Below are 16896 nucleotides of genomic sequence, written 5' to 3'. Positions count from 1 at the left end.
TGTACAGTATGATCCATGTCTGTATCGGTCTTTCACAGTTCCCATGTCTGTGTACAGTATGATCCATGTCTGTAGCGGTCTTTCACAGTTCCATGCCTGTGTACAGTATGATCCATAAACCATGTCTGTCTCGGTCTTTCACAGTTCCATGCCTGTGTACAGTATGATCCATAAACCATGTCTGTCTCTGTCTTTCACAGTTCCATGCCTGTGTACAGTATGATCCATAAACCATGTCTGTATCGGTCTTTCACAGTTCCATGCCTGTGTACAGTATGATCCATGTCTGTATCGGTCTTTCACAGTTCCATGCCTGTGTACAGTATGATCCATGTCTGTATCGATCTTTCACAGTTCCCATGCCTGTGTACAGTATGATCCATGTCTGTATCGGTCTTTCACAGTTCCCATGCCTGTGTACAGTATGATCCATGTCTGTATCGGTCTTTCACAGTTCCATGCCTGTGTACAGTATGATCCATAAACCATGTGTTCCTGTGTCCTATAAAATATCCCTGAGGATTCCCTGAGCATGAAGACTCATCCTATAAATAAATCATCCATTTTACAGGATGCCGTCATGCAGCCAGAACACAGTGTGTGTGTGTGTGTGTGTGTGTGTGTGTGTGTGTGTGTGTGAGAGAGAGAGATCCAGCCATCAGGTCTGACATGTGTTCCTGACAGCCTGTAGTCTTGTAAATCCCACCCTAGGCAACAGTGAAGAAGGCGGGGTGTTCAGGCAGGTAGTCTGGGGGACCATGAACCTTTAGCTCCCATTTCCCTACTGTAGGATTGTTATTTGTAACAGCTGTCAATGGTATTACGGGACTACGACGGGACTACGACGGGACTACGACGGGACTACGATAGATTTTTTTGTGTGTGAATAAAGACAAAGAAAAAAATACCCACCAAAAAAGACAGCTCCTATAAAATATTTTAGCCTGTATCCCAAATAGCACCCTATATAGTGTACATCTTTCGACCAGATGTAAAAAAGGATACAACAAGTGTAAATAGTACAGTGAAATGCAGACTAACGGGTAACGGGCTCCGACTAACGGGTAACTGGCTCCGACTAACGGGCGCGTGGGCTCCGACTAACGGGTAACGGGCTCCGACTAACGGGTAACTGGCTCCAACTAATGGGTAACGGGCGCGCGGGCTCCGACCAACGGGTAACTGGCTCCGACTAACGGGTGACGGGCTCCGACTAACGGGTAACTGGCTCCAACTAATGGGTAACGGGCGCGCGGGCTCCGACCAACGGGTAACTGGCTCCGACTAACAGGTAACGGGCTCCGACTAACGGGTAACGGGCTCCGACTAACTGGTAACGGGCTCCGACTAACGGGTAACGGGCCCCGACTAACGGGCTCCGACTAACGGGTAACGGGCTCCGACTAACTGGTAACGGGCTCTGACTAACGGGTAACGGGCTCCGACTAACGGGTAACTGGCTGCGACTAACAGGCTCCGACTAACGGGTAACGGGCTCCGACTAACTGGTAACAGGCTCTGACTAACGGGTAACGGGCTCCGACTAACGGGTAACTGGCTGCGACTAACAGGCTCCGACTAACGGGTAACGGGCCCGACTAACGGGTAATGGGCTCCGACTAACGGGTAACGGGCTCCGACTAACTGCTAACGGGCTCCGACTAACTGGTAACGGGCCCCGACTAACAGGCTCCGACTAACTGGTAACATGCTCCGACTAACTGGTAACGGGCTCCGACTAACTGGTAACGGGCTCTGACTAACAGGTAACGGGCCCCGACTAACAGGCTCCGATTAACAGGTAACGGGCTCCGACTAACGGGTAACGGGCTCCGACTAACTGGTAACGGGCTCCGACTAACTGGTAACGGGCTCTAACTAACAGGTAACGGGCCCCGACTAACAGGCTCCGACTAACTGGTAACGGGCTCCGACTAACTGGTAACGGGCTCCGACTAACTGGTAACGGGCTCTGACTAACAGGTAACGGGCCCCGACTAACAGGCTCCGACTAACTGGTAACGGGCTCCGACTAACTGGTAACGGGCTCTGACTAACAGGTAACGGGCCCCGACTAACAGGCTCCGACTAACGGGTAACAGGCTCTGACTAACAGGTAACGGGCCCCGACTAACAGGCTCCGACTAACAGGTAACAGGCTCTGACTAACAGGTAACGGGCCCCGACTAACAGGCTCCGACTAACGGGTAACGGGCTCCGACTAACGGGTAACAGGCTCTGACTAACAGGTAATGGGCTCCGACTAACGGGCTCCGACTAACGGGTAACGGGCTCCGACTAACGGGCTCCGACTAACGGGTAACGGGCTCCGACTAACTGGTAACGGGCTCTGACTAACAGGTAACGGGCCCCGACTAACAGGCTCCGACTAACTGGTAACGGGCTCCGACTAACTGGTAACGGGCTCTGACTAACAGGTAACGGGCCCCGACTAACAGGCTCCGATTAACGGGTAACGGGCTCCGACTAACTGGTAACGGGCTCCGACTAACTGGTAACGGGCTCTGACTAACAGGTAACGGGCCCCGACTAAAAGGCTCCGACTAACTGGTAACGGGCTCCGACTAACTGGTAACGGGCTCTGACTAACAGGTAACGGGCCCCGACTAACGGGTAACAGGCTCCGACTAACGGGTAACGGGCTCCGACTAACGGGTAACAGGCTCCGACTAACGGGTAACGGGCTCCGACTAACGGGTAACAGGCTCTGACTAACAGGTAATGGGCTCCGACTAACGGGCTCCGACTAACGGGTAACGGGCTCCGACTAACGGGCTCCGACTAACGGGTAACGGGCTCTGACTAACAGGTAACGGGCCCCGACTAACAGGCTCCGATTAACGGGTAACGGGCTCCGACTAACTGGTAACGGGCTCCGACTAACTGGTAACGGGCTCCGACTAACTGGTAACGGGCTCTGACTAACAGGTAACGGGCCCCGACTAACAGGCTCCGATTAACGGGTAACGGGCTCCGACTAACTGGTAACGGGCTCCGACTAACTGGTAACGGGCTCTGACTAACAGGTAACGGGCCCCGACTAAAAGGCTCCGACTAACTGGTAACGGGCTCCGACTAACTGGTAACGGGCTCTGACTAACAGGTAACGGGCCCCGACTAACAGGCTCCGACTAACGGGTAACGGGCTCTGACTAACAGGTAACGGGCTCCGACTAACGGGTAACGGGCTCTGACTAACAGGTAACGGGCCCCGACTAACAGGCTCCGACTAACGGGTAACGGGCTCCGACTAACGGGCTCCGACTAACGGGTAACGATAACACGCCGATTGGCACATGTTTTTTTCTGTTACTGATTAGAAAAATGAGATTTCAGTCTCAGAGGTGTGTCTCCTGACCGATTTCCACTTTTGGTTAATGGTGTTTGTCCCTCATGAGACACTGTAGGAAGCCCATTTCACTTCTTCAACGTCCCCAGAAATCTGTAATTCATTTTACATTTTGGCCGAGGATGTTTTAGATGCACAATCTTTCATCTATCAAAGGTGTTTGATGCAGTATTTCTCAAGTAAAACAATGTGCGACGTGTGTAAACAGTAGGAGCTGCTGGGCAGGTCTGTCTCACTGTCTATGCTATTGGATCGAGAGCAATCCCCACAGCTGTTGGACACCCCAACCTTCATTTACCCGGTGTGACGCGCAGATGTTCCAAACATTTTACACCAGACTGACTTCATGACCAAAATGACACTAGTATACATGTTTCTGACTCATAACGATGCCACATTGGTTGTTTTCGCTCTTTAAATCAAGCTGCGATGCTAATATTATCAGGATGAAATGACACCTCCCTGTCCGTTCCACTAGGAATAAACGTCAAGAAGATGGATAAGGGAATGAAATAGATAAATAGCTCAGCAGTTGGGAGCAGCAGGGATTGTTGAGAATAAAATTACATGAGAGACGGGATGACGTGTGTGTCTCACTGTGTGTGTGTGTGTGTGTGTGTGTGTGTCTCTGTGTGTGTGTGTGTGTGTGTGTGTGTGTCTCTCTCTGTGTGTGTGTGTGTGTGTGTGTGTGTGTGTGTGTCTCTCTCTGTGTGTGTGTGTGTGTGTGTGTGTGTGTGTGTGTCTGTGTCTCTGTGTGTGTCTCTGCGTCTCTGTGTGTGTGTGTGCGTCTCTGTCTCTGTGTGTCTCTCTCTGTGTGTGTGTGTCTCTGTGTGTGTCTCTCTGTGTGTGTGTGTGTGTGTGTGTGTGTGTGTGTGTGTGTGTGTGTGTGTGTGTGTGTGTGTGTGTGTGTCTGTGTGTGTGTGTGTCTCTGCGTCTCTGTGTGTGTGTGTGTCTCTGTCTCTGTGTGTCTCTCTCTGTGTGTGTGTGTGTGTGTGTGTCTCTCTCTGTGTGTGTGTGTGTGTGTGTGTGTGTGTGTCTGTGTGTGTGTGTGTGTGTCTGTGTGTGTATAGTGTTACAATGAGAAGCATCTCACAGCGGGGGCTTGTCGACCAGCATGTTGTCTGCTGTAGCATTGTTTAACATGACGATGATCTCATCTAGGCTCCACTCTCCCTCTTCTCTTTTCGTCTCCCTCTCCTCTTTTCGTCTCCCTCTCCTCTTTTCGTCTCCCTCTCCTCTTTTCGTCTCCCTCTCCTCTTTTCGTCTCCCTCTCCTCTTTTCGTCTCCCTCTCCTCTTTTCGTCTCCCTCTCCTCTTTTCGTCTCCCTCTCCTCTTTTCGTCTCCCTCTCCTCTTTTCGTCTCCCTCCCCTCTTTTCGTCTCCCTCCCCTCTTTTCGTCTCCCTCCCCTCTTTTCGTCTCCCTCCCCTCTTTTCGTCTCCCTCCCCTCTTTTCGTCTCCCTCCCCTCTTTTCGTCTCCCTCCCCTCTTTTCGTCTCCCTCCCCTCTTTTCGTCTCCCTCCCCTCTTTTCGTCTCCCTCTCCTCTTTTCGTCTCCCTCTCCTCTTTTCGTCTCACTCTCCTCTTTTCGTCTCCCTCCCCTCTTTGTCTCACTCTCCTCTTTTCGTCTCACTCTCCTCTTTCTAAGCAGAATTGATTTGCTACGACGGTATCATGATGATAAACTAAGCACAGAGATGAGCTCATGGCCTCATCCTGAGATGCTGAGCGGTTGAGAGATGAGCTAATCACCTCATCCTGAGAAGCTGAGCGGTTCAGAGATGAGCTAATCACCTCATCCTGAGAAGACGAGAGGTTCAGAGATGAGCTAATCACCTCATCCTGAGAAGCTGAGCGGTTCAGAGATGAGCTAATCACCTCATCCTGAGAAGACGAGAGGTTCAGAGATTAACTTATCACCTCATCCTGAGAAGACGAGAGGTTCAGAGATGAGCTAATCACCTCATCCTGAAAAGCTGAGCGGTTCAGATGAGCTAATCATCTCATCCTGAGATGCTGAGCGGTTCAGAGATGAGCTAATCACCTCATCCTGAGATGCTGAGCGGTTCAGAGATGAGCTAATCACCTCATCCTGAGAAGATGAGAGGTTCAGAGATGAGCTAATCACCTCATCCTGAGATGCTGAGCGGTTCAGATGAGCTAATCACCTCATCCTGAGAAGATGAGAGGTTCAGAGATGATAGCAAGACTCCTTTCTGCTGCGTCCCAAATGACAACCAATTCTCCATAGTGCCCTACAGGGCCCTGGCCTGGTTGAAAGTAGTGCACTATATAGGGAATAGGGTATGATTTGGGATGCATGTTTATGGAAAGCAACATTACAGTCAGGACGTTAAGAGGGAAAAAGAGAGGAGGATGAAAAGAAATAGCTAATTGCTGGACAGAGTGAAGTACATTCTGCACGTGTGTAGTGTGGGAAATCAGCTTCTCTTTTAAGAAGAACAGACACTTAAGCCAAAGCCAATATCAACACAGCATCAACCCTCTCTTTCTAAAATCATCAGCCGAAATTGTTGCTACCCCTATTACTAGCCTGTTCAACCTCTCTGTCGTATCGTCTGAGATCCACAAAGATTGGAAAGCTGCCGCGGTCATCACCCTCTTCAAAGGGGGAGACACTCTAGACCCAAACTGCTACAGACCTATATCTATCCTACCCTGTCTTTCTAAGGTCTTCGAAAGCCAAGTTAACAAACAGATCACCGACCATTTAGAATCCCACCATACCTTCTCCGCTATGCAATCTGGTTTCCGAGTCTGGTTTCCATCTGTAAATAGCCCATCCAGCTACCTCATCCCCATATTGTTATTTATTTATTTATTTAGCTCCTTTGCATCCCAGTATCTCTACTTGCACATTCATCTTCTGCACATCTATCACTCCAGTGTTTAATTGCTATATTGTAAATATTTCACCACTATGGTCTATTTATTGCCTTAACTCCCTTATCTTACCTCATTTGTACACACTGTATATAGACTTTTTCTCTATTGTGTTATTGACTGAACGTTTGTTTTATTCCATGTGTAACTCTGTTGTTGTTGTTTGTGTTGCACTGCTTTGCTTTATCTTGGCCAGGTCACAGTTGTAAATGAGAACTTGTTCTCAACTAGCCTACCTGGTTAAATAAAAGGTGAAATATATATATATATATATATATTTTTAAAGGCTATTTTGAATGTAGGGGTTAGTTAGGGTTACAATTAGAGGTTAGGGAAAATAGTATGTTGAATGGAAATACATTTTAGGTCCCCATGAGGAGAATAGAACATAATCTACCCATTTAAGACCCTGAGTAGTTTCCTTTTGAAGTAGGATCCTGTAAAAAAAAAACACATTTGCATCTCTGTGTGAAAGTAGGACCTACTACCTGTGAACACAGTGAGCCCTCACCTTCTCCTGATGTAGGGAGACTTTGGTATGTCAGCAACAGGGATCATCTGTTCCCCAGGTCGTACCCACATGATGGGCCCGTCATCACTCTCTGTTGGACTCTTCAGCTTCAGACTGGAGAACGTACCCCACGGTAGCGTCCGCTGGAGGGAGAAGGGTACGCCAGAGTTACAATGAGGGAGGAGTAGAATGATGGATAGAGGTGTGTGAGAAAACAAACTGGAACAGGAAAGAGGAACTCTAATCTTTCAGACATCCATCAAAACCAATGGTTTTTTTGTTGTTGTTGAAAAACCATAATTACCCTTCTCAACCACTAGAGGGCACCTTTCCTTTGTTTATAGATCCAATGAGTTGAATTCTCCCTAAACAATGTGGCCAGAACTAAAACATTTTTGAAACTTAGCGAAAATGACTAAATCCAACGTATTACCTATAGATTGATATTATCTATAAAATGATGGATCTATATCATTATTCTGTGTCAGGGCTACTCACCTCTAGGAAGGGCGACTCCTCCAGCATAGAGATGAACTCTGGGAAGTAATCCCCCACCTCCTCGTCCACTGCCCCCACCAGACTGATCTGACGCATGGCACCTGCCCGGTACGTCCCGTGGCTGTACGTTCTCTTTACCTAGAACACATAGTAGAGCACAGTAAAAACCAGTCAGTAAGACCAGTCAGTAAGACCAGTCAGTAAGACCAGTCAGTAAGACCAGTCAGAAAGACCAGTCAGAAAGACCAGTCAGTAAGACCAGTCAGTAAGACCAGTCAGTAAGACCAGTCAGTAAGACCAGTCAGAAGACCAGTCAGAAAGACCAGTCAGAAAGACCAGTCAGTAAACATTCAGAATACCAGTCAGTAAGACCAGTCAGAAGACCAGTCAGAAAGACCAGTCAGAAAGACCAGTCAGAAAGACCAGTCAGAAAGACCAGTCAGTAAGACCAGTCAGAAAGACCAGTCAGAAAGACCAGTCAGAAAGACCAGTCAGTAAGACCAGTCAGTAAGACCAGTCAGTAAGACCAGTCAGTAAGACCAGTCCACTGGAGTGTTGAGGTCCAGACAAAGACGTTCAAGTCAGTTGAACTGAATATGTACAGTACTTGTTCACCCGAGGACTGATGTCCAACCCCTAGTGAAATGCAGTGTAGTGAAATGCTTGTGCTTCTAGATCCGACAGTTGTAGCTATTCCTATTCTGAGACACAGAGAGCAGCCATTCAAAGAGCTGGTAGTGCTAGCTAACCTGTTTTACACAGTACAGCTGTCACCCAGTAGTAACAAGCCCTGTTGAATAGCTAGAAGTGCATCCCGGTCTCCTTCACTGTCTCACTTTGTTCCCACAGATCTGAGTACATCTGCTGGAAGGAAGGAAGGAAAGAACAGAGGTTTTATAGCAGCTTCAGAGCCACAGAGAACCACAAACCCCCCTCCTGTCTGTCTCTGGACCGTAGGCCCTAGGGCCACAGTCCTCCCTCTCTAACATGCTAGTCTCAATGTCCCAGACGTCCTCCCTATTCACTTACAACCCTGTCTAATACAGCTACTACAGCCCAGCCATTCTTATCACCACAGAATATCCTCAGGCTAAAGAGAGAGAGAGTTCATCATAAGGCCAGTTTCTCCTGGAGCAGTCCATCAGTCTGAACGTTAGATAGTGTCAGAGGAACATCTTCTTCAGACAGTTAATAGATGATCTGTTTCTAAACATGATCCTCTACTAGAGGTCTGTGTCTTTTCACAGGGTCAGCAGCAGTGTTAAAGTGTACAGGGACATATTACAACAGTCCATCATATTACCAAACTAGGGCCCCAATTAGTCGACTGGTCAATTGTTTGGTCGTTAGGCTGTTGGTCGACCAAGATTGTTTTATATATAAAACATATACATCTGCGCCCATTTCAGTGAACTAATCCATTGCAGGAGGCCTGGACTAAAAGCCCATTTATGCTTGATCCGAAAACGTGGGGGGAGTCTCCATATGCAGGGTGTGATGCAATTGTGGAGCCTCCAGAGGCATGCAGAGGTTAAACCCAGCACTGTCCCACATCACCATGCCCCTCCCAAACGTTGGAACAATACGGAGGGCTCTGTAGAGCTCCACATTGACAGTGTGACAGTACATCCTGTATAAACACAAACTCACTTCCTTGACAACAGCTCTGCACTGCTCTGTGATGCACAAGAAGTATGACTGGTGCTGAGGCCAGATCACCGTAAATGCTGCATGGCCAATACAGTCTGATGGACCATGCACCTCTCTCCTAACAACTTCATTCTGTGACTTGTTAGCATTTGATTGTTAGTGTAAATCACTTCTCCATGACATACTGTGTATCACCAGCAGTACATTTACCCTTCATTCATATCATTTCTATCTACCGCCTCCTGAGTGGTCCAGTGGTCTAAGTCACTACAGATCCGGGTTTGATCCCGGGCTGTGTTGCAGCAGCACGCGACCAGGAGAGTCATGAGGTGACGCACAATTGGCCCAGCGTCGTCCGGTTTAGAGGAGGGTTTGGCCAGCCGGGATGTCCTTGTCTCATCGCGCTCTAGCGATTCCTTGTGGCGGGCCGGGCACATGCACGCTGACGTGGTCGCCAGTTATACGGTGTTTCGTCTGACACGTTGGTGCGGCTGGCTTCCTGGTTAAGCGAGCTGTGTGTCAAGAAGCAGTGAGGGTTGGGCGGGGTCGTGTTACGGAGGACGCTTGGCTCTCGACCGCCGCCTCTCCCGAGGCCGTACGGGAGTTGCAGCGTTGAGACAAGACTGTTACTACCAATTTGATACCTCAAAATTGGGGAGAAAAAGGGGTGAAAATATCTTATTTATTTTATGGTAATTATTTGAATGCTTTCAATATTGTTCCAGTATTCCCGTTCTCATTGTAGGAGTGGACTCCCTGTTTGCAGAGGTGCACAACCTATTCTACACTTGTGAGAAACAACTTTTGGTTCATTTCATTCCATTTACAAGTTGTCAATTTAGTCATTGTCTTTTGTTTCGATCGCTCCTGTCAGTGTTGAGTAAGGACACAGAAATATAACTAGGCCTATAGGCTACCTGAAAAATATGTCAAGCCCTCTCCCTTTCGATAACCACTCAGTGTGAAAGTGAAAAATGTCATGCTCTGATCCAGTGGAAATGTCATAAAATAGGCCTACCTGATTACTTCTTATCAGTGCTGAACTTGGACTGAATTAGGTGCCGGAACACATTTTGGGTTCTGGTACCGTTTGTATTTAGGTGCTTGAGCTCCACAATACCTGTGAGTTAATATTCTATAAGAGTAATAACAGCAGTGTGAGGTGGCGGTACTCAGCTCTGGTGAGCTCCTGCCCAAGTCAAGCACGGCTTCTTATGTGCAAATAGCCTACAGCTGTGTCTGTCCTGAGCTCACTGCTGGGGAAACTGAGGGCCCAGAATATTTTATACAACGCTGAAAGTTCACTAGTGCTGGATCCAACTTAATAGTTTATACAATGTTTCAAGTTCATTGGCTACATGTGTAGCCAACGTGATTTATAGTAGATTTTCTACCTGCAGGATGAGCAGCTAACCGATCGCTGCAGCTGTACATAGTCTATCGGTAAATAGCCCACCCAATTTTACCTACCTCATCCCCATACTGTTTATATTTATTTACTTTTCTGCTCTTTTGCACACCAATATCTCTACCTGCACATGACCATCTGATCATTTATCACTCCAGTGTTGTTAATCTGCATAATTGTAATTATTCGCCTACCTCCTCATGCCTTTTGCACACAATGTATATAGACTCCCCCTTTGTTTTCTACTGTGTTATTGACTTGTTAATTGTTTACTCCATGTGTAACTCTGTGTTGTCTGTTCACACTGCTATGCTTTATCTTGGTCAGGTCGCAGTTGCAAATGAGAACTTGTTCTCAACTAGCCTACCTGGTTAAATAAAGGTGAAATAAATAAATAAATGTTTTTATTTGTTGGCTTTATGTATGCTATTTTAACATAGTTGGTAATATAATTAACTTTTTAGGTTTGTATCATTTTCATTTAGATTTGGATAGAAGGTTGATTAACCACATGACAATGATTGAGATATGAAGACGTTATTATAAATGAAACTTTTACGAAAATGTGCATCTGAACCATAACGAACACGCAGATCGGTGGAACTGATAAGATAGATTGGCATTCAACATGAGAAAGGGTGCCAACTCCTCATGTATCCAATTACGGGCAATTTCAGGAGTGTAATGGCAGAATCTGAGAAAGTCAGCAGGAGAGGGAGGAGTTAGGTCAGGTTAAGTGTTTCTTTCTTTCTGGTTATCTAGATCTCTGGCGCCCTCTTGAGGCATCAAACCGTAAGCTTAAAGCATCAGACAAGCTCAATGATTTATTAAAACGCATAGGCTGTCTCTATATATGGAAAAATACACGTTTAACCATTTCAACCAATCGATTGGTCGAAAGAACAGACTACTTTCGGTCGACAAATCTTTGTTTTTAGTAGGGGACAGTCATATCCCAAACACATCATGCGTGCTGCACTTGTGCTTCAGGTTGTGATGCGTGGAGCTGGAAGTGGGCAATTCCTGTCTGACAGGAGTCTGTTGAGCAGATGTGTTCCCTCCATCCTTCCCTCCGCCCTCCTGCCAGCTGTTCGTTCCCCCGCCAAAATAAACATAGAAACCGTTATGACGGTTATTTTATTTTCTTCATCCGTAATCGTGGGTTATATGGTAATTGTGCCCCCCCTCCCCCCCCCCTCCCTATCCTATCCTTACTGCAGGCCGTTAAGATCAGTTATCCTAAATTGAAGCGGTGGAGGTCCTCAGACGGCTGCAGCGTTTAATCATGTTTGGAGACTTCACAGAGGACGTCTTCGAGACGAGAGGGTGTGTGTGTGTGTAGTGGTGTCTGGTGCTGTTTTTCCTGCCCTGAGGGAGCAAGCCACCAGTGTGAGTGTGTAAAGGACTGAAGTAGCCTTTTTTCTCCTTTCTCCTTTCTGCTGTGTGTGTGTGTGTGTGTGTGTGTGTGTGTGTGTGTGGATCCTAGTCCTCTCTGTTCCATTTATGGCAACAAGTCACAATGGAGGGGCCAGCGAAGGGTGAGTCAAGGGGGAAGGTGAGGGAGTTTACTGTAGTGGCCAGGAAGTAAGAGGACAACGGGGAGAGAGGATGAGGAGAGGTAGAGTGTCCTTGGGTGTCAGCCGAGTGAATCTGTCAGAGAGAGAGAGACCAGTGTAGAGCCAGACTCTGTATAACAACTGACTCTGGGGAATTGACCTCTCACAGGCCCCACAGGCTCCCTGTCTACAATACACACCATCATCTATCACTGGGGAGAACACGAGTTCAGACACAAGGTCACACAAGGTCACTGGGCCTGGACTAGTAGACTGGTGTTCCCTCAGACTGAAAGGAAGTCAACCTGGGTAAAAACAAATCTTTAATATTCAATGAATATTGTTACATAATTTCAATCAATTATGTGGTTGCAAATAGTGGATTGATGTGTGTGGAACAGAAGTATCTGAGCAGGGCTTGAATACTGTACAGGATTAATCCTATTTAAATAAGGCCAACACAGTCCAAACTGTGTGTACATTAAGCATGGGTGCTTCCCTTGTTGTTTCCAGGCTAAACATGCTTCCATGAACACAACACATAATATGGACCAGATATGATCTTCCTCCTAATGAGAATGAGATGAGCTTCATTATCCATGAGGATGCACACCTCTGAGTAGTAGCCATCCCTCCTGTCTGGTCTCTCCTCCTGGGCGGCTTGTGTGTGTGTGTGTGTGTGTGTGTGTGTGTGTGTGTGTGTGTGTGTGTGTGTGTTAGTTAAAGGGAATGGATGGCCGATAAAGTGTCTTTCCTCTGGGATTTCTTGCCTGCCGCAGACTGCAGACAGACAAGGAAACCCACCAAGACGTGGAGTGGCGTGGAGCCGCCAACACCGTGAGAAGCCAGCCAAGGACAGTCTAATACATGGATACAACCTATTTCCTCCTCTCCCTCACCGAGAGAGAGCAGAGCTGAGCAGCCAACCAGCCAGCCACATTCCCATAACGTCTGATACACTCATACCAGGAATATGTGAAATGTAAATACTGCTGACACATCAAAACACACTACTGTACCTCTCTCCCCATGTGAGCCCCCAGTCATCTAAACACACTACTGTACCTCTCTTCCCCATGTGAGCCCCCAGTCATCTAAACACACTACTGTACCTCTCTTCCCCATGTGAGCCCCCAGTCATCTAAACACACTACTGTATCCCTCTCCCCATGTGAGGCCCCCAGTCATCTAAACACACTACTGTACAGCTCTCCCCCTGTGAGGCCCCCAGTCATCTGAACACACTACTGTACCTCTCTCCCCCTGTGAGGCCCCCAGTCATCTAAACACACTACTGTACCTCTCTCCCCATGTGAGGCCCCCAGTCATCTAAACACACTACTGTACAGCTCTCCCCCTGTGAGGCCCCCAGTCATCTAAACACACTACTGTACCTCTCTCCCCGTGAGGCCCCCAGTCATCTAAACACACTACTGTACCTCTCTCCCCCTGTGAGGCCCCCAGTCATCTAAACACACTACTGTACCTCTCTCCCCCTGTGAGCCCCCCAGTCATCTAAACACACTACTGTACCTCTCTCCCCATGTGAGCCCCCCAGTCATCTAAACACACTACTGTATCCCTCTCCCCCTATGAGGCCCCCAGTCATCTAAACACACTACTGTACCTCTCTCCCCCTGTGAGGCCCCCAGTCATCTAAACACACTACTGTACCTCTCTCCCCATGTGAGGCCCCCAGTCATCTAAACACACTACTGTAACCCTCTCCCCCTGTGAGGCCCCCAGTCATCTAAACACACTACTGTACCTCTCTCCCCCTGTGAGGCCCCCAGGCAGTCAGTCATCTAAACACACTACTGTACTTCTCTCCCCATGTGAGCCCCCCAGTCATCTAAACACACTACTGTACCCCTCTCCCCCTGTGAGGCCCCCGGGTAAGCAGTCAACCATAACATCTGATATCGTCTACTCCAAACTCAGATATATCTAAACACACTACTCCTTCTGCATCCTCTCCACCCTGAGGCCCCAGAGCAGAACAGAGTGAACGGTCTGATAGTGTACAGCTACAGAAAGTAGGGCCATGTTGAATAGTGAAAACATAGATACATCCAAACCAACAGCTCCCTTAACTCTCCCAATACCCTGAGACCCCCAGAGCAGAGCAGCCAGCCTAGACTGACTGAACTGAGACCCCCAGAGCAGAGCAGCCAGCCTAGACTGACTGAACTGAGGCAGCCAGAGCAGAGCAGCCAGCCTAGACTGACTGAACTGAGGCAGCCAGAGCAGAGCAGCCAGCCTAGACAGACTGAACTGAGACCCCCAGAGCAGAGCAGCCTGCCAAGTCTGACTGAACTGAGACCCCCAGAGCAGAGCTGCCTAGACTGACTGAACTGAGGCAGCCAGAGCAGAGCAGCCAGCCTAGACAGACTGAACTGAGACCCCCAGAGCAGAGCAGCCTGCCAAGTCTGACTGAACTGAGACCCCCAGAGCAGAGCAGCCTAGACTGACTGAAGTGAGGCAGCCAGAGCAGAGCAGCCAGCCTAGACAGACTGAACTGAGACCCCCAGAGCAGAGCAGCCAGCCGAGTCTGACTGAACTGAGACCCCCAGATCAGAGCAGCCAGCCTAGACTGACTGAACAGAGTCCCCCAGAGCAGAGCAGCCAGCCGAGTCTGACTGAACAGAGTCCCCCAGAGCAGAGCAGCCAAACAAACTACTCCTCCCCTCTTCCTTCACTATTGTTTCCCCTCATCCCTCCACCCCCTCTCTCTACATGACTCACAGCCCCAGCAGCCCAAAGCCAGTCAGGGTATTAGGCCTACCCACAGATCTGTCAAGATCCCTCGTCAGCATGCGTGGACACACACAGCACAAATCCACAACAAACCCTTTATCCTCTTAGACCTGTGTCTCTGTCTCACCAACTCTCCCTCCTTTCCATCGCTCTTCCTCTGCTCCTATCTCCCTCTCTGATCAGCAGATAGCTACATAACTCCAGATGGCCAGGTCAGGATATGATATGCCTCTCTTAGTAAGAGAAGTCTATTATGAGGTACGTCACTGCACTGCATGGTCAGCCATTACAGAGAGTTTCATCAGCCCTGTTACTAGATATTACATAACATATAGCCTAGCCTAGGCCTGTTGCTAGTTATAACATAACATCTAGCCTAGCCCTGTTTCTAGTTATGACATAACATTTAGCCTAGCCCTGTTTCTAGTTATGACATAACATATAGCCTAGCCCTGTTTCTAGTTATGACATAACATTTAGCCTAGCCTAGCCTTGTTGCTAGTTATGACATAACATATAGCCTAGCCCTGTTTCTAGTTATGACATAACATTTAGCCTAGCCTAGCCTTGTTGCTAGTTATGACATAACATATAGCCTAGACTTGTTATTAGTTATGACATAACATTTAGCCTAGCCTTGTTGCTAGTTATGACATAACATATAGCCTAGCCTAGTTGCTAGTTATGACATAACATATAGCCTAGCCCTGTTGCTAGTTATGACATAACATTTAGCCTAGCCTAGCCCTGTTGCTAGTTATGACATAACATTTAGCCTAGCCTTGTTGCTAGTTATGACATAACATTTAGCCTAGCCTAGACCTGTTGCTAGTTATGACATTTAGCCTAGCCTAGTCCTGTTGCTAGTTATGACATAACATTTAGCCTAGCCTAGACCTGTTGCTAGTTATGACATAACATTTAGCCTAGCCTAGACCTGTTGCTAGTTTTGACATAACATTTAGCCTAGACCTGTTGCTAGTTATTACATAACATATAGCCTAGCCTAGACCTGTTGCTAGTTATTACATAACATATAGCCTAGCCCTGTTACTAGTTCTTACATAACATTTAGCCATGTTACTAGTTATTACATAACATATAGCCTAGCCCTGTTACTAGTTCTTACATAACATTTAGCCCTGTTGCTAGTTATTACATAACATATAGCCTAGCCCTGTTACTAGTTCTTACATAACATTTAGCCCTGTTGCTAGTTATTACATAACATATAGCCTAGCCCTGTTACTAGTTCTTACATAACATTTAGCCCTGTTGCTAGTTATTACATAACATATAGCCTAGCCCTGTTACTAGTTCTTACATAACATTTAGCCCTGTTGCTAGTTATTACATAACATATAGCCTAGCCTAGACCTGTTTCTAGTTATTACATAACATATAGCCTAGCCTAGACCTGTTGCTAGTTATTACATAACATATAGCCTAGCCTAGACCTGTTGCTAGTTATTACATAACATATAGCCTAGCCTAGACCTGTTTCTAGTTATTACATAACATATAGCCTAGCCTAGACCTGTTTCTAGTTATTACATAACATTTAGCCTAGCCCTGTATCTAGTTATTACATAACATATAGCCTAGCCCTGTTTCTAGTTATTACATAACATATAGCCTAGACCTGTTACTAGTTATTACATAACATTTAGCCTAGCCCTGTATCTAGTTATTACATAACATATAGCCTAGACCTGTTACTAGTTATTACATAACATATAGCCTAGCCTAGACCTGTTGCTAGTTATTACATAACATATAGCCTAGCCTAGTCCTGTTACTAGTTATTACATAACATATAGCCTAGCCTAGACCTGTTGCTAGTTATTACATAACATATAGCCTAGCCTAGACCTGTTGCTAGTTATTACATAACATATAGCCTAGCCTAGACCTGTTGCTAGTTATTACATAACATATAGCCTAGCCTAGACCTGTTGCTAGTTATTACATAACATATAGCCTAGCCTAGACCTGTTGCTAGTTATTACATAACATATAGCCTAGCCTAGACCTGTTGCTAGTTATTACATAACATATAGCCTAGCCTAGACCTGTTTCTAGTTATTACATAACATACAGTCGTGGCCAAAAGTTTTGAGAATGACTCAAATATGACTTTTTACCAAGTCTGCTACCTCAGTTTGTATGATGGAAATTTGTATATCCTCCAGAATGTTATGAAGATAAATCAGATGAATTGCAATTATTTGCAAAGTCCCTCTTTGC

General features: G+C 47.0%; 1 protein-coding gene across 5 annotated transcripts in view; it reads right to left on the bottom strand.

Moving 5' to 3' along the window:
• Positions 1–16896, bottom strand: part of LOC110515111 — a 183354-nt gene that overhangs the window by 20442 nt on the left and 146016 nt on the right. For all 5 annotated transcript variants that reach the window (XM_036945281.1, XM_036945283.1, XM_036945284.1 and 2 more), the window contains 2 exons: positions 7279–7416; positions 6781–6923 (listed from right to left, as the gene is read on the bottom strand). In XM_036945281.1, coding sequence (XP_036801176.1) covers positions 6781–6923; positions 7279–7416 — 281 coding nt within the window. The remainder of the gene's footprint in view (positions 1–6780; positions 6924–7278; positions 7417–16896) is intronic.

The sequence above is a fragment of the Oncorhynchus mykiss genome, chromosome 15 (genome assembly GCF_013265735.2).
Source record: "Oncorhynchus mykiss isolate Arlee chromosome 15, USDA_OmykA_1.1, whole genome shotgun sequence".
Lineage (NCBI taxonomy): Eukaryota > Metazoa > Chordata > Actinopteri > Salmoniformes > Salmonidae > Oncorhynchus > Oncorhynchus mykiss.
The sequence above is the reverse complement of the archived record's forward strand: the minus strand, read 5'-3'. Positions and strand labels throughout refer to the sequence as shown.